Genomic DNA, 17,997 nt, shown 5'->3' with positions numbered 1-17,997 from the left:
CATGCAGGTTTTGCCTTAAGGCCCACTATTATTTCGTTTTATAATATGCTCTTGAGGTGCATATAGTATTAACAAACAAAACTGCATTAAGTAAATTACAGCAAACTGCGGTATGGTAAATGTGGAGCCTTCAGACTTCCTGAGGATCTGGGGCCTCATTCAAATGTAAAAGTTCATCACAAACTTTTACATTTAAAAGTTTGCAAAAAAAACAAAAAAGTAAAATTAATAGAATAAAAAATAGAAATCATTCAACAATAAAATGATGCCAATGTCAAAAATGACGAGGTGTAATAATTGTCACTAAAAAAGAGTGTGAGTAAAACAACTGTTTTTCAAATTGCCTGACCAATGCCTCTAACATATTTTATTAGTGTCAAATTGTCTTTTATTTTGAAATAAATACCGGAATCAATTTGTAGTCTTTTTATCGTTAATGGACGATTTTTGTTGGAAACTTCCGCAAGTACCAAAGTTGGTATCTGCGCATGTGTGAGGCATCACGCGTTCAAGCTATACAAAAACAGCGATGGGGACGACGGGAAACGTAGTTGAAAAAAAAAAAAAAAAAAAAAAAGATTACCTGAAATGCAATAGCGTTCGGGAAATACCAGGCGGGCAATAGGGAAAAGCAACACCATGCGACAATTCATCATACGATATTTAGCAACTTTAAAAAGCTAAAAAAAAACAAACGAATAGGGGGCTAAAAACATAGCGGACTACAACTGAATAGGTCCGGATTTATTTGGAAAAAGCGACATTTTTGTCGACTTATGTTTTGAATAAAATAAGACCGCGGATTTGGTCCTCACGCGGGCATGTTTCAAAGCTAACTAGCGTGTTAGCTGTGATGCTGGGTTGTCTATCGAGCCTCGTTGGTGATAAATGTATGCCTCTTAAAATAAGATGTCTGGGTTTAACTTTGGATCGGGGACTCTTGGTTCCACCAACACGGGTGGGGGATTCACATTTGGGGCAGTAACAAGGTAATGCATGTTTTCAAATAGCCGATTTAGCTAACGTTAGCATAGCCAGTTAATCTGGCATTAGGCGGTGTTGTTTCAAAGTATGTTTCCCGTTGACATATGTTTCCTCTTACATTATCTTGAGCCTAACCTTATGAATACCCCCAACCAGCCAATTAACTAACTAAACTTGCATCACTATTTTGTTGCTCAGTGTAGCTAACTAAAGAGAGAGATTGGTGACAACCAATGGCAAATTTGACATGACATTCTGAACTGCAAGGTATCACAGCTTCCATTACGATCCACCAGGTCTAACACTTGCACGCTGCAGGTTTTCCTGATAATCTGTAGCGTTTGGGGTATACGTGACAATTATGATGTATAAGGTAAAAAGTAGGCGGGCATGTCCTCCTAAAATCAGTAACTATGTGTTTTTATTTATTTGTAATTCTCAACTCTCAAGCACTTCCGTCAATATTTGACGTTTATAAATATGATCTATCAATAAATTGACTAAAATTGACAAATTTCTATCGAGAAATATTAGTAAGTTCGTTTGTTTTAATGTGCTATTGAAAGATTATTCCTCCTTCCTTAGATTGCTACTTGCTTCTGGGATCATGGAAGACCTGTAATTATCTGCTGAATTTACTGTCTTTTCCCTTTTTAGTGCACCCGTGGCAAGTATTGGTGGCTTCTCTTTTGGGAGTGCTTTGGGTACAGCAGCCACCACCCCTGCCTCCACCACCAGCACCACCCCAACTCTTGGCCTAGGAGGCAGTCTCTTTGGTCAGAAACCTACTGGAGGGTTCTCTTTCAACACACCTGCCTCAAGTAATAATGCCACACAGATACAAAAAAAACCTACTGGCAAGCAGCAAAATAAAGTCCTATGTAATTAACATGTTTGCCAACTGCAGCCATACACTTTATCTTATGTTGTGATATTGTTCCCTTTCAGGCACTGCTGCACCCACTACAGGTCTTACATTAGGTATGTTTGTGTTTCTGAGGTGTTACAGAAATAAAATATTGGAAAGTTGATGAAAACTGGTCATAACCTTAATTTGTACCTATACTTTCTCTTAGGTGCCCCAGCCACTACAGCTGCCTCCTCCGGCTTTAGCTTGGCTTTTAACAAGCCCACCGCCTCAGCAACACCCTTCTCCCTCACCACCACCGCTACCACATCCTCGTCAGCCCCTACTGGGACAGGTTTAACATTTGGCTCTGTCCTAACATCAGCAGCTCCACAGCAGCCTGCAGCCGCATCTTTCACTCTTGGTCTTGGTGCCACAACAAACACCACCAACGCCTCAACAGGCCCATCACTGGGCGGGAGTCTCTTCTCTAGCACTGTGTCTGCAGGTGAGAGGCAAACAGTCTGAGTGTGTTCTCACATTATAAGTGGTTTGAGCTGAATTTGGCACAGAGTTGTGCGCAGACAAAATTCTGAGAGCTTAATACAACAGCAAAATGTTATATGATTTGTATAAAGGAAATAATTTTATGCAAAGGCAAAGATAAGTTCTCACTGATATAGAGAAACTAATAATAATGGTTTTTGTAGTTTTGGCAAAGTGGGTAAGCAAAGTGGTTGTTACCTTTACATAGTGCTATGACTTCTGATTTACAACGAGGACATTAAAGTTTTAAATTGTTAAAACTGCAATTGTTTTGATTCTGACTCAACAATCTTTACTGAGGTCTATTTTAGAAGTAGTTCTCAATCTTAATAATGTTGCATTGTTAAAACCTATGTGTTTACTTGGTGTTGTAGGTTTGGGTCAGACCACTCTTGGAGGAGGTGGTTTAACATTGGGATCTCTGTTAGCTACCTCCACAACAGTATCAGTGGCCCCTGCCCCCAGTATTGGCCTGGGTGGAGTCGACTTCACCACTTCCTCCGAGAATAAGAGTGACTCATCATCTGGAGTCAATGCACAGTAAGTCTTGCTGACAAACATACACATTCTTCTTTATTAAATGGAAATGCTTGATGAACTGTCCAGAGCTGTCCATGCTATAATGTAAAAACAGTGTAAACAACTGTTAACTGAGAGGCATTCAGTGGATTCCTATACTGTAAATGTATAACCGATGAGTAGGGATGTGCGCGATTAGTCGATAAATGACTAGACGTTGCTAACCTCAAAAGTAAATGTTAAAATGATAAACGGACTGCACTTAAATTGTGCTTCTCTTTTCTTATCGACCCCTCAAAGCGCTTTACACTACATGCCACATTCACACATTCATGCATCGCATTATCACACACATACTAATGGCACATCCATTAGGGGCAATTTGGGGTTCAAAATCTTGCCCAAGGACAATTCGACATGCGGACTGGAGGACCAGGGGATTGAACTACCGACCTTCCGGTTAGTGGACGACCCACTCTCGACCTGAGCAACATCACCTGTCAAATATGGTGAAAGGCAGTGTTATTGCTTGGGCATGTATGGCCACCAATGGAAATGGTTCAGTGGGTCACCTGTAAGTAATTGTACAGTTGACTGTGAGTCAGTTTCATGGCCAGGTGTGGCCTGTTCCCTCGTTATTTCATTACAAATTAAGCAGATAAAAGGTCTGGAGTTGATTGCAAGTGTAGAATTTACATTTGGTAGCAGTTCATGGGAACTCTCAATATGCAGTCCAAAAAGGTGTCGATGCAAATGAAGGAGGCCATCATTACGTTGAAAAAACAAAATAAACTTATCAGACAGATAGCAGAAACGTAGGAGTGGCCAAATGAACAATTTGGTACATTCTCAGAAAGAAGGAATGCACTGGCAAGGTCTGCAACACTAAAAGGCCTGGAGGACCACAGAAGGCTACTAAAGTGGATGATCACAGAATTCTTTCCTTGGTGAAGAAAACCCCTTACAACATTTAGCCAGGTCAAGAACACTCTCAAGGAGGTAGGCGCATCATTGTCAGATTCTACAATCAAGAGATGCCTTTATGAATGTAAATACATAGGGTTTTTCCATAAAGTGCAAACCACTGGTAACGCTCAAGAACAGAAAGGCCAGATCAGACTCTGCCAGAAAACATCTAAAAAAGCCTGACCAGTCCTGCAACAAGATTGTTTGGATAGGTGAAACTACTAAAAACATACTGTGAAAAAAAAAAAAAAAAAAAAAAAAAAAACATACTGTGAAAGCAACCCAGGAGCTTCTCAAGGCAAAGAAATTGAATATTCTTCAATGGCCAAGTCAGTCACCTGACCTCAACCCAATTGAGCATGCTTTTCACTTACTGAAGACAAAACTGAAGTCAGAAAGACCCACAAACCAGCAGCAACTAAAGGCAGTTGATTAGCAAGAATTATTCAGTTTGTTGTAATGATGATAAACACTCTTTCTCTCCCTCAGGGACAGTAAAGCTTTAAAGGATGAGAACCTACCTCCAGTCATTTGTCAGGATGTCGAGAATTTCCAGTAAGTGTTGTTGTATGTGTAAATGTTGTAACAGGATTTGATTCACTGCTTTTTGGGTCACAAACCTGTGCACATTGCGTGGCATGGTAGAACTGTGTCATATTTGTCTAAATATGTAAATGTTAACCTTTTTTATCAGTAATGCTATTGTTCCAAAGGAGACATGGATGATTTGGGTTATATTTTGTAAACACAGCAAGCTCACAGAATCATAAAGCTATGACTTCTACTTATTATATGGAGTCTGGCAATGTACTCCAAACAAAATAAAACTTAATTTGTCCAGGCGGATTTCCAAGTGCTGGCAAATTGCCATATAAAATCAATTATTCACATTCAATTAAAATATAAATGCTTGGTACTAGTGCCCTGATAATGTATCGCTGGAAAACATTTTCTTTTGTCTGAGTAATTTCTAACAGTGTTTCTTTTTCCTTTCATAGAAAATTTGTGAAAGACCAGAAACAGGTTCAAGAGGACATCAGCAGGATGTCATCTAAGGCCATTTCTAAAGTCCAAGATGACATCAAGAGCCTCAAACAGCTTCTCTCTGTCAGTGCCAGTGGTCTGCAGCGCCAAGCTCTGGCTATCGACAAACTAAAGCTGGAGACAGCACAGGTAAAAACAGTACATCTGCACACACAAGCCAAGTGTGACATATAATATATAAATAAATTACACACAAATGAAAATTTGTATAGAATCTTTTAGTCTTTTTAGATCGGATGCAGAAATGGTTTGGCAATAATGGTTTGAAACTTCAACCAGCCAATAGCATACATCAAATTGCAAACTTGCATGACAATGGATCTTATAAATGGACACAACATACAGCATTTTCAATCAAAAATTATAGACTGAATTAATTAAATTCCAGTTGCATACCAAGATGGATATAAGTGGTGTTTTCCCAAAACTATAGCTATAGGCAAATCTAGTTCTTTCAAATAGGCCTTGAAATGAGAAGACTTAAATTGTCTAGTTTGTTAACCATATGTTACTCACACCCCATGAACTGAAAATATGGAAAGAGATCTCCTTGTATGAGATGGAATCCTCTTTTTTTCAGAAATTTGACCTTCCTGTTTCCTTTTTCTTAAGGAGCTGAAAAATGCTGACATAGCGCTGCGTACACAAAAGACTCCCCCTGGACTTCAACACGAGAACACCGCTCCATCTGAGTAAGTGAGCTACTAGGATAGTAGTCCTGAAGCAAATCAAAGGGGGTTGTGTAGTAGTGCAATTAGACTAATTTATATATCTCAGCCTTTTTACATTCGACTCTGTTTTAAACTAAAACTTTTGTTGAATTTGTTGAAAGTTGATCTATTCCACTTGAGTTCAATGAGAAAGCGCTAAATACTCATCTTATTATTAATGTCAGCTTCATTGCCTGTTAAGCCAATATGTCTCTCCTCACTAGTCTGTCAGTTGTTTTCTATGTGTCAGCTTGTATCACTTCTTGGATTGGACTAATATGTTTAATTTTTATGCGTTTAGTTATTTCCGTAGCCTTGTAGAGCAGTTTGAGGTGCAGTTGCAGCAGTACCGACAGCAGATAGAAGAGCTAGAGAACCACCTGACAACACAGAGCAGTGGCTCCCACATCACTCCTCAGGGTGAGAGGACATTTTTCTGACTTCTAAGGCAACTCTGGAAAGTAGGTAAAATGTCTCTTTTGTAGGTTTTAAATTGGCATTAATCAATATATAATATGTCAGCGTTATATTAAGAACCAAGTTAAATACAAATTTTTTTAAAGATCAAAATCTTTATTAAAAAAAACATAAATTAAAGGGGCGAAAAGGCATAAAGGTTTTGTCGATGACTTTGTTTCCGATCTCTGATTCTTGCTGATCATTATTTGTTTTTTGTTTTTTTCTCACCCCTAATTTTTTCATTAGCTTGCCACAAATGTGCACACAGATGACGATATTGTTGGGTATGTTATGTTTCCAGACCTGAATCTGGCCATGCAGAAGTTGTACCAGACATTTGTTGCACAAGCTGCACAGCTCCAGTCAGTTCATGAAAATGTCAACGTAAGTTCTTTTCCTCCAGCTTTGTCTGAAAATTATTAAATATTCTTTACTTGGCTTTGGTTGAAAATTTGTTTAATGTTTAGGGCGGAGTGCAAAGGCATTGATCATTCATATTAATCAACTTAATTTGAGTAAAATCTGATATGTTGTTATTCTACAAACTCTTCAAGTTGTCCAGATTGCAAACCAGTTGTAATTGTAGTGTAGTGTAATGTACTTGTAACACTAAACAAAATTAGTTGTGTTTTTTGTTTTACATATGTGGGCAACATGATAACTACATTATTTTTCAATCTTTTGCTCTGTCATGTCTTGTAATGCAGATCTTGAAGCACCAGTACCTTTCCTATCGTCGGGCCTTCCTGGAAGACTCCACAGACGTCTTTGAGTCAAAACGGGCATCCAACAGGAAGTGGCAGAGTACGCCACGAGTCACAACAGGACCTGCCCCGTTCTCCACTGTGCCAAATGCTGCAGCGGTTGCTATGGCAGCCACGTTGACCCAGCAACAGCAGCCAACTCCAGGTCTGACTGCCTACAAGTTCTAGAAAGTTCTCCTCCTTTTCACCTTGCTAAAGAGTATGAAGGAGGGAGAGGAGAAAAAATATAAAAAGAATTTTTGGAGAGGATAGGATGACTAATCTCTAAATATTAAGATATTTTGGGAGCGGATAGGCAAAAAAGGGGACAGAGAGGACGATAAAAAAAAAATATAAAAATACGCCTTAGCTGGTGCAAAGCAATTGTGTCTGTACTTTCTCTATTGAAAGAAAAGAGCCTAAAAAGGAGGGAGAAAGGGAAAGATAACTGAAATCTGTTGCTCAACTCTGACAGGAAACCTTTGTGCTGCCTAACCATCTTGTCCATAACTGCTCAAGAGTTAGGGATGTTTATGTAATGCACCTTACAATACCAGAGCGACATTTTATTGATGGTTACTGTGTGAATCTAACACCAGAGTCGGGCAGTGTTGGTGCCTAGCCTCTACGTGCAATCACTGAATGTCATACAAACACTTTCAGTAATACCAAGGACATAACACATTCCTTCAGCTAATTTCTCTCTCTCTCTCTCTCTCTCTCTCTCTCTCTCTCTCTAATAGGATCTATTAGAGAGGGCAGGTACATGGGGCAGGTACATGAGTAGGTACATGAGGCTGACATTATTGGAGAAATGATTTGATAGTTAAAGTCCAGCTATCTCAATTTTATTTTTTATTTTATTTTCACTTGAATATTGACATTATAAGTAGAGCCTCTATATCTCATTTGAGTTAGGACTCTGTTTTATTCAATGGATGCTTGAAATTAGCCTACTCAGTGAAGGTTGTTATGTAGTGGGGTTAGGAGCATTAGACATTTGCTTTCAAAAGAATGTCTAGGCGATCAGTCGGTGTATAAGGTATACATTTATTATAATGTAGCTCCGGCTCTCTTCAGTCCAACTTTCAAGGCCCCCCTCCCAATGTAGGGAACCTCCAATTGATCAAAATCCAAATGGCATCAGCTTACTTCACTTAAAATACAGACTTCTAAACATTTTTTTCAAACAGATTTTATGTAAAGATTGTCTTGCCACTGTTCATAGAAGCATACAGCTTCTTTTGTTCAGTCTTACAATGTGGATCTTGGCCCAGTTTGGGCCATACTGTAAATAATTAAAGTAAAACCCTCTCCCCAGTAAAATCAAAACTAATAAAGATCTACAGTATTAATATCCAGCATAAGCAGATAGGTCAAGACTGAGCAGTATGATTACACATACTGCTTACTTAGAGTCAGAGGTGTGTTGGCAAATTGACATTTTTAGGACTTGATGATAGGTATATCCCGAAAATATTTAAATAAGGCCTACACACTAATCTTATAACTGAGTAGACCATATTGTTTCAGCCACTTCAACACTCAATGGCAAACATTAAATTTTATTAAACATTTTACAACTAAAATAACTTGGTGAAGGGTAGTTTCCATTATGGTTGTTGCCACATCTCTGATTTGTTAAACAAACAAATATTTTACTGGCATATCAGGGCAACCAACTTTTGATTAATTAATTAAACTAAGCTACTATGTATATTAGTGTGTTTCTGGTGTATTTTATGTTGTAAAGCTAAATAAAGTGTAGTAAAGACTTAATTCAGAAGTTTGAAAGCAATATTTTGGATGGGGTTACAAAGGCAGCATGGTTTTTCTCACATGGTAAATTACAGAAACTTGTGCCTAAGTCAGGTTTCATTTGAAAATTTCTCCTGCTTCCTTTTCACAAAAATCCTCAAATGTGCTTCAACTTATCAGATCTGATAACCACTAATTGTTACCCAGACAATGAATGTGAGTTATTTTTTCAGTGTAATAATATTTGAACATTCACATAAATTTGATGGCATAGCAGGGCATGCAGAAGCTATTCTGAATAAGCATCTAGCTAATTTAAGTATGGGTCGAGTAGGGATGGGAATATTTTATAAATCCATTACTTAACTACTGATTACTGAACAAGACTAGGTCAAAACCTAGTATATGGCTGGACCACCATTTATCTGCTTGCTTCTCTCCTGCTCTCTGTGCTCATATATACAGTTATTTAATATAGCCAAATTCCCAATAAAGCTGTTCTCTTTTACATGTTTTACGGTTTCTGTTCTCAGACAACAGAACAAGTATGAAATAGTGACTGAAACGCTTTCCATTAAGACTACATTTTAAGCAGCAGTCACTTCCAAGCCATTTCCAAGCTGCTGCTCTGCACTGCTAAAATCCTGATTTTTAAAACCACAACTTCGTCTGAAAAACTCACCATACACCATACATAAGTTAAAAACAACGGCTGTGCAGCTATATTTACTTATAAAATAATAACTCAGAGGAAAGTTAGAAGCTCAATCTCATCTATGTAGCTGCTGTGCGGTCAATTGAATGAGACGAAAAGAGAGGTATGCCTGCGGAGGGAAGGCCCGACCTTGCGCTCGCAGGGCAATACTGGTGACTCTTCTATGGGAAGTGGCTAAGGTTTGTCCAAAAAGTTGCTAGATTTATTGCTAGGTGCTTTTGTGAAGAAAAACTTGCTACAGGTGAGTGAAAATTCGTTAAATCTAGTGATAAAGGCACTAAATTGGCAACACTGCCAAAACTGTATACAACTCACTGATGATACAATAGAAACTGGTTGCGCTTCATTTTGAAAGGGCAATGGCCAATGGCCAATGGGGAAACTCCAACTCTTTCACGTGGCATTCAGCTGAAAATGGTGTAACTTTATTACACGCTCAGCCAGCCAGCCAGTCAGTCAGTCAGGGACATTCACATTCATAGGGCTGGCCCCACTGTTGCAGTCTAGCCAAAAAGCACTTCATAAACAAGACCTGTTGTCACAGTAGATAAAATCCACTTACAAGTGCACCCTGTCTTGTTACCTGTTTTTCTGTTGCTTTCCATTTTTATTTCATGTAAAGCCAAATTGATATATGATCATTTGTTTATTGTAATCCTGTGTGCTCTGGGTATGCTAGCTGTCTTAAAAATTTCTCTGTTTTAAAACACTACAACTATTTCTAACTCATAGCTTTGCAAATCTGTTAATCCCATAGTTGGGAACTAGGTTACATGATTTCTTTTTTTAATGTCAATAATATTTAGCAAAATTCCCAGCCCTGTTGCCAAATAGTTATTATTCTCTAGTATATGACTCTCAATTCATGAACAAAGCCTAATCACAAGTTGGATGTCTTGGTCTCTTCAATATTTATTTACCTATGTATTTCTAGTTTGTTTTTTTTTTTAAATGTGAATAGCTTAGTCCATAATTGGAATGGCAAAGTAGAGAGCGGCCAGTATCACAGCACATACAACACTAATGATGCAGCTGGGTGGTGCTTGCTTCAGGTAGACTCTCGTTTGACCCACATACTTGTTTGTATGGTGGATGATTGTGTAGGCCAAAAGATTGTTCAGATTTGTGCCTCAATGGACAAGGTGAAAGGTACCAAAAGACTCAGGACTCAAACTGTAAACTATTTAATTCCCTGAACTGTAAATTTAAACAAATTGTTGTTCCATTACTTCACATAATTGGTCTTGAAGTGGAAGGGAGGCTGATAAACTTGTAAAATGGCCTAGTTCTTTGCCACTTATTGCTGGACTACATGTGCTCAGTGTGGTTGTGTAAAATCAAATGTTGTGAACAAAGAGTTGAAGTTGGCTGTTTATAAGGTTCGTGTACAATATGAATAGTGAACAGTGACAAGAAGAGTCAGCATTATCTTACTGTTCAATACTAAAATGCGTTTTGTCGGTTTGGTTGTATGAGGCCATACCTCTGTTACTTGATTTAAGCTATTTCACCTAAGGGCTACTGTCAGTGTAACAGGGCTTGGTCATTTCATATTCAGTTCAGTTAAATGAAAATGTCTACATTTAATTTAATTTAAAGTGCTGTTCACAAGTTGGAATTTCAGGTATTTTGTCCAAGGTGTTGGTACTTCATACAGACTTTTGCTGAGGTGGGTGTCTTGATTCTGTAGAATATGTTTATTGTTGAGCCTAGTTTGTTTGGTGGTTCAGAGAAGAAGAATGACTTTTGCTGCTCACTTTGGTCCTTCAGTGCCAGTAAGATCATTGGTGCCAAATGAAACAGACAGTGAGGGTGTTCAGATTGCATGTCCTCACCTCCTAATTGTGTGGGGTTTTATTTTCCAATGTTATGATGAAAGGATACAGTGTTTCTTGATGTAGATTCTGATGAGAGCTCAGCATTTTTGGCGCTCAGAAGAGTGAGGACAAAAACCTGTAGTTTAAAGTGTTCTGATATAACTTTTTTTTTAGTTCACTCTCCAGCACTCATCTGTATATGGCTGCTAGTTACAGTGGTGCTCAGTGAACCTAATTTATCCTTTCTTGATGAAACCGCTGCGTGTTAATTGATAAATTGCTGCTTTGGACATTCCACTCCTCTGTTAAACAACTCTAACATTTTGTAGGATTAATATACAGTTTTGGAACAAGCCAGATGTCTTTTAGCTGGATTCCCAAGTTTTCCAGAATTTTGACTTTTGTGTAGTCTAGTTTACACTTAAATATTATCTTCCAGATTTCTACAGTCATACTTGGCACAATAATGATAATAATAATTATGTGATAATTATTGGTCTTTTCAAAGCTGTTTTGACCTTGAAGGTGATAATGGCTATTTAGCCACCTTATTCCTATATGTTAGGTATCTTCTCAATATCTGTCAGTATAAAAATGCTGACTGCAATATTTTCTTGAATGCCATTACAACAGCAGGGGTGATCCTATTTACCTATTTCTTTTTTTTTTTTTTTTAAACAAGTGAAATAATTAAAATGTGATTTTATTTTATTTATTTATTTTTTCTGATTGATGGCACATTTACTAGTACCACAATTTGCCTACAGTGCTCAGCTCAACAATGAGTTATTCTGAAACAATAATTCTGAATTGTTCAGTGCTGTCTTTCTTTTAATGTTTGATATTGAGCTTCAGCACAGTTCATCAAAATTGGCCTGATTATTCAAACAGTCCAGGCGTATTCTGACATGCTACTAATGTTTATCTGAAATCTATATTGATCTCTTACAATATGTTAAACCTCACCTCACGTAAGTCAGACTTAGGTGAAGTATTTGTAGCCTTTAATCATATGTAGATTTATCCAAGGTGCAGTGTTTGTGTTTTTAAAAAGACTATTAACCACAAAGAATTTGGCTGATTATATCTAAGAATAGACTGGTGAAAAGTGTTCAAACAAACACAAACCACAAAGGCCAATCAATCCTTTTTGGCGGATGGCCAAAAACTTGACAACATTGAGTTCCACAAGTAAACTTTACCATATCACTAAGTTTCGTTTATTTTGACCATTTTAAACTGAGAGGCAGCCATAGATGCCAAATTCACATTTCTTATCTGAATCTCGAGTGCTTTTACTTCTAGATGAGTGTGTTTAAACTTATATAACCAATACCTGTTGATACAGTATATTTAATATATAATATGGTGTGCCTTTTAAGCTATATTCAACAATTGTGTGATGCATTTTTTTGGCGTATGCTAGTTCATTCACTCTCAGAAATCTTTAAAATTTTGAAACTTGTCAAATGCAGTAGCAGTAAGCAATTAACAATCAAATTGTTTGTGTTTTATGTAAGTGGAATTGCATATTAAATTGACAATAAATCAATTTTTAAACAAAGAAACGTTTGTCCTTGTTTCTTTTCAACTGAAGTTGTTTAAACAATGCAGACTAATTGGACACCTTGCGAAATTTGATTTACATAAAAGAAAAAATTGCATAGAGTAAAAAAGACAAGTTTCTGAGTGAAAGAACTAGCAGCATTTTTTCCACAGTTTGTCATCAGCAATAACTGTACTGCTGACTAGCTGGAACGCTAAAGTTTACAACCTTTTAAAACAATATTTATAATATACACATATTTGTGCCCTGCAGTTGTAAAAGCATGGTACATTGCCTGATTCTGCAGTTATACTGTAGTATTATTTCTAAAACACCATGTGAGGGTTGTATAGAGTAGTTACTTTGCTGCAATCTTTTGATGTTCCTACAAACGCAACCACTATGCCATAGATTACTCTCATACCATCTACTGAAGACATTGTTTTTCTTACAGATACATTCAGAAGTTTAAAAACAAGGTATTGAAAACTTGCATATTTTGGATTAAAAAAAATTGATATAAAAGCATGTTTTCTGTCGAGGTGAAAAAAAAGTCATTTTTATGTGAGTAGTGCAAGACATAAAATGCATGTGTTCTAATGTGTTCTTGTCATGGTAAAGGTTCTTACCAGCTTTTTCTGTCAAAAGAGATGAGGAAAATAATTCACTACACACAAAACACATTCAGAGGAGTTAAGATTCTGCTCTCTCTCTGTGCCTTAGGGACCCAGGCACCCTTGGGGGCAGGGTTTGGAAACCCCTTTGCCTCAGCAGTGGGCACTAGCTTGGGCTCTTCTACACTTGGAGGTATTACCTCTGACTTTTTTTTTGTTTGTTTTTTATGAATATTCCCTTTTATTTTGACCTTCCCTTACACACTTTACCATCCAATGTCAAGCAGCCCTTTTGTTTGAGGCATTTGTGTTCTTTTGTATGAAAGTATAGTGGGTATGTGTCTGAGAGAGTGGTGCAGTTACAGCTTGGCAGTTTTTTTCTCTGTTCTTCCTCTGTTCTTCCTCTTATGCGTTCACGTGCGTTCACGCCACAAGAAAACTGAGTAAATCCTTGCCACAAGTCACTGGGTGACAAGTTGGGTGATTTTTCTCCGCAGTAAAGATAAATTTGGCTAAAAAAAATCATTAGTATGTTATCCTAAAATAATGATGATATGTATATTTTGCTAAACTACCATTGCATGTCAACTGGCAAATCCACTTGACAGTGTGGGAACAAGTGGTTTGAACGCACACCAAACTGGTGTGTTCTCTTGTAGCTGGTGTCCCTTTGACCTTTGCTTTGCTATGCAGCATACTGTGGGTTGCATTTGTTCTACAGTCTCCTAGCAGAAGTTAGGCTGTGCATAGTGCTGTATTGATTAGTTTGTGGCATTTGTTTTGCATATATGTTTGCTAATGTCTGCCTATGTGTACTTCTTAGGTGCTGCTGCTTGTATTCGTTCCTAGTGTAGGCTGTGTGCTTAGCCCAAAGTTACTTCATGTCACTTTCTCCCACAGGTTTTGGTGGTGGGCCAGGATTTGGTGGGGTGGGGACTGGGGGGTCTACTTTTGCCTTCTCCTCCACCAGTAAGCCCACAGGAGGCAGTCTGAGTGCAGGTACATATATACTGTATATACCCCCTTCACACCCCACCCCCCAAAATTACAGCAACTAGAAAGATTACAGTCTTTCAGTGCTTACATCAGAAGCAGCTGGACAAGCTTCCAGTATATATAATGTAAAGCTATTTCTGAGCTTCAAAACAATGTGCAAATACTATACTACTACTACTACTACTACTACTACTACTATTATTTATATATATATATATATATATATATATATAAAATGTGTTTTATGGTTTCCTCTCTGTAAGTAGGCTTTGCCAACATCATCCTTTTATAGTGTTGTAGGCATCTTACCCAAGTGTGCTGACAGTTTGGCCATAAGACATTTTAGGATATGGGGTTTTACATCAGGTGGACAAAATCCATTCACAGCTAAGAAAATGCTAGAATCTGTATATTTCCTGGGCATCCTTGTCATTTATTTGCTCCATTACTTTTGTTTTCTCTAACTTTTCTCATAATTTTCTCTTTTTGTGACCTGTGCATTCTCTTGCTTTTCTAGGTTTTGGTAGCAGCAGCAGTTCAGGCTTCAACTTCAGTAATCCTGGCATCAACCCCTCGGCCGGTCTGACCTTTGGGGTGTCTAATCCACCTGCTGCAGGCTTTGTCACAGGAGGGCCCCTTCTCCAGCTCAAGAAGCCTCCAGCTGGTAATAAAAGGGGCAAGAGATAGAACCAGGGAAAGACAGAACCCTTTGACCGACCAGCTGACCACCTTAGGGTTTGTACCGGGTAAGGCCTGGTTTCCCAAAAGCATATAAGCGCTAAAATAATCATTATCCAACTACAGAACAAAGAAAATGTAAATTTGAGGGAATTATCAGGGAAGTGATTAGGCGCACCACCAAACAGAAACACAGGATCACCCATTTTAAAATCCTTTGGAGGTATATGCTCAATAAAACTGAGATAAATAAAATCCTATTGACCACCCAGCATCATCTTTCTCTCATATATTGGTCTGTATTGTCCACTGTTCTACATTGATTTGATTTCTTTTAGTTTGATTTCATATTGCGAGTCCTTACCCAGTATTGGTACAGAAAGTTGCCCACATTCACAAGTTCCTCTTAGATCATTTAAGCAAGGAAATTATATTACATGGATCTTAATACTCAGTAACTCTGAATCAATATAATAGACAGTGGCATGTATGGAAAGGTTAAAAATAGTGTTTGCATAATTTTATACATGAGTTTGCCCATTTGCATTGCCTCAAAAAGTTGCCTGCACACTATGATCTGTAGCACAACAATGTTGTTGGGGTTGCCAGCCACGGACAGAACTGGGTCAATTACACATCATTTCAGTTATCTGTGAGGAATTACTTTAGTCTTAATATTTAACAAGATAGATATGCTTTTGTGCTTTGAGGTGGACAGTGCAGTTGGTTCCAATGTGTTACACAAACTCTATCAATCGTAAAACTGCAATTGAAGGCCTCTCAAATGATGACTTGGACCAAGTCTCATCCAAGGAAGGGTAAGATAAGGTAAAGGGAAAAGAGTGTTATGGGGAAATAGTTGGTTGGGAGTCTCTGTCCAAAGGTGTCAGTGGGGGGAGTATTGTCTGATTCTAAGTAGTTTTATAGGCACAGGAGAGTGTCCAGTGTGGAGTTTTGGGGAGGCACAGTTTTATATTTGTATTGAGTCAATATTGTATTAAGAGACATTAGGGAGGGGTAAAAGGGGTCTAACACCTCAGGATAGTCCATTATCCAGTCCACATAACCTGTGTTGTTTTCACTAGACTCCATCCTTATCATTGTTTAATAAGTACGTTTTAGACACATTTTGTTTGCCCTGTGTAGCACTGTAAGAACTTGGGAAAGGAAAGCTGTGTTTTTCGTATTACATGGTTACCATTAGATGTTAAGTTAGCTGAATCTGAAAAGAATTTCACAAGCAGATTCTACGTACTCAACTCAGTTTTACATGTGCTAGAACAAATTTGCACTTGTCAGTGTATGTGACCTGACAGTGATTGTGTGAATGTGCATGTGTGCCTATAGCATAAGTATGAATTTGTCTCTCTGGTCTATCATAGTTGCTCGACTTCTTTTGTGGTTGGGGGGGATATTCTGCTTTTTTAAATTGTCCATTTTCCAAATTGTCCGGATACCAAATACTGGTAGTTGTACTATTATTTTCTAATCACAGTCTGTGTAAACCTGTATTTTCAAAAAGCTGTTTAATAAAAAAATCTTCAATATGATGTTTTGCTTGTTTATGGCATCACTTCAATAAATGTGTGTGTTGACACAGCATGATGTCGGTCATTACGTGTTTGTCCAAATGTGTGTCACCTGATTTGCAAGAGTTCTAACTTAAATTTGACGTTAAAGAAATATTCATGGTTGCACTGATTTTTACAACTTTTATAACGGATAATGGACTATGTCAACATTGTCATAGCCTGTATCCAATACATTTTCCTAGGAATTGCACAAACAAGTCAACTCTTTGAAAACCTTTGTGAAGTAAATTTCCAAAATTTAGTGTGTACTTCCTATGTAAAATTGCAGTGTCTGTTCAAACTGTACAATTTTCTTTATGTAGCGAAATTATAACATACATATCAACGCACTTTACAGTGTAAGATCAAGACTGTACAATATTATAGAGAGAAACCCAACAGTTCCCACCATGAGCAAGCACTTGGCGTCAGTGGAGAGGAAAGCTCGCTTTTAACAGAAACTGCCGACAGAACCAGGGGAGAAGCCTGATAGTTGAAGGCTCTGCCTCCTATTTAACTCTTGGAAACTCTGAGAACCTCAAGTAAGCCTGCATTTTGAGGGTGAGGTGTTCTGTTGGAATAATAGGGCACTATGAGGTCTTTACAATTGAGCTTGGTCATTAAGGGCTTTGTCTGTAAGGAGAAGGATTTTGAAATCTATTCTGGATTTTACAGGGAGCCAATGCAGAGAAGCTAATATGGGAGAAATAAGATACCTTTTTCCAGGTCCTGTCAGTACTTGCACTGCAGCACTTTGGATCAACTGGGGGTTTTTCGGAGTTATTGGGACATTCTGATAACAAGGAATTATGTTGACATGTTTTTCTAAGGTGTTTAGGGCCAAATACAGTAACCGGTTTTGTCTGAATTTAAAAGTAAAAAATTACGGGTCATCCAGGTCTCTATGTCTTTAAGACATGCCTGAAGTTTGACTACCTGATTAATTTCATCTGGCTTCATGAACAAATACAGCTGGGTGTCATCTGCATAGCAATGGAAATTTATGTGGTGCTTCCTGATCAAATTTCCTAAAAGAATCATAAAGGGTGAAAAGTATTTGTCCTAGCACAGAACCCTGTGGAACTCAATGACTAACTATGGTATGAAAGAGTCATTGTTAACATGAAGAAACTGGAGCCTCTGTAATAAAATCTTGTGATTTATGGTGTCAAATGCAGCACTAAGATCTAGCAGCACAGAGACAAGAGGAGTCCATTGTCTGAGGCCATGAGAAGATCATTGGTAACTTTCATCAGTGATGTTTCTTTGCTATGATGTACTCCAATTAATGACTGAAAATCTTCAAACATACCATTCCTATGCAAAAAAATCACATAAATGGTTTGCAACGGCTTTTTCAAGAATTTTAGAAATAAAGGGGAGGTTGGATATACTGTAGGTCTATAGCTGGCTAAAACATCTGGATCAAGAGTAGGCTTTTTAAGTAGAGTTTTAATTACTGTAACCTTAAAAGCCTGATGTGT

At 37.9% G+C, this 17,997-nt stretch overlaps 1 protein-coding gene across 3 annotated transcripts; it reads left to right on the top strand.

Moving 5' to 3' along the window:
* Nucleotides 1-571: 571 nt before the first annotated feature.
* nup58 (nucleoporin 58) lies at nucleotides 572-16,501 on the top strand. 3 transcript variants are annotated; one of them, XM_040126705.1, is made up of 14 exons: nucleotides 572-989; nucleotides 1,642-1,805; nucleotides 1,933-1,965; nucleotides 2,061-2,339; nucleotides 2,752-2,917; nucleotides 4,352-4,417; nucleotides 4,861-5,035; nucleotides 5,519-5,598; nucleotides 5,918-6,036; nucleotides 6,377-6,459; nucleotides 6,783-6,984; nucleotides 13,378-13,461; nucleotides 14,169-14,267; nucleotides 14,782-16,501. In XM_040126705.1, exons 1-14 carry the CDS (start codon nucleotides 910-912, stop codon nucleotides 14,949-14,951), a joined length of 1,800 nt encoding a protein of 599 aa, XP_039982639.1. In that variant the 5' UTR covers nucleotides 572-909; the 3' UTR covers nucleotides 14,952-16,501. The 3 variants fall into 3 exon arrangements, with proteins under 3 accessions (XP_039982639.1, XP_039982640.1, XP_039982641.1); XM_040126706.1 differs by lacking the exon at nucleotides 14,169-14,267; XM_040126707.1 differs by lacking the exons at nucleotides 13,378-13,461; nucleotides 14,169-14,267.
* Nucleotides 16,502-17,997: the final 1,496 nt, after the last annotated feature.

The sequence above is a fragment of the Xiphias gladius genome, chromosome 5, assembly GCF_016859285.1.
Source record: "Xiphias gladius isolate SHS-SW01 ecotype Sanya breed wild chromosome 5, ASM1685928v1, whole genome shotgun sequence".
Taxonomy (NCBI): domain Eukaryota; kingdom Metazoa; phylum Chordata; class Actinopteri; order Istiophoriformes; family Xiphiidae; genus Xiphias; species Xiphias gladius.
Note: the sequence above shows the minus strand (reverse complement) of the source record. Positions and strands in the feature narration are given on the sequence as shown.

What these genes read in the sequence shown, in the direction of transcription:
- nup58 (XM_040126705.1), top strand. Translation starts at nt 910, where the DNA reads ATGTCTGGGTTTAACTTTGGATCGGGGACTCTTGGTTCCACCAACACG. An exon ending in CACTACAGGTCTTACATTAG is followed by an intron (nt 1,966 to 2,060) that starts GTATGTTTGTGT and finishes ACTTTCTCTTAG; the next exon opens with GTGCCCCAGCCACTACAGCT. An exon ending in AGGAGGCAGTCTGAGTGCAG is followed by an intron (nt 14,268 to 14,781) that starts GTACATATATAC and finishes TTGCTTTTCTAG; the next exon opens with GTTTTGGTAGCAGCAGCAGT.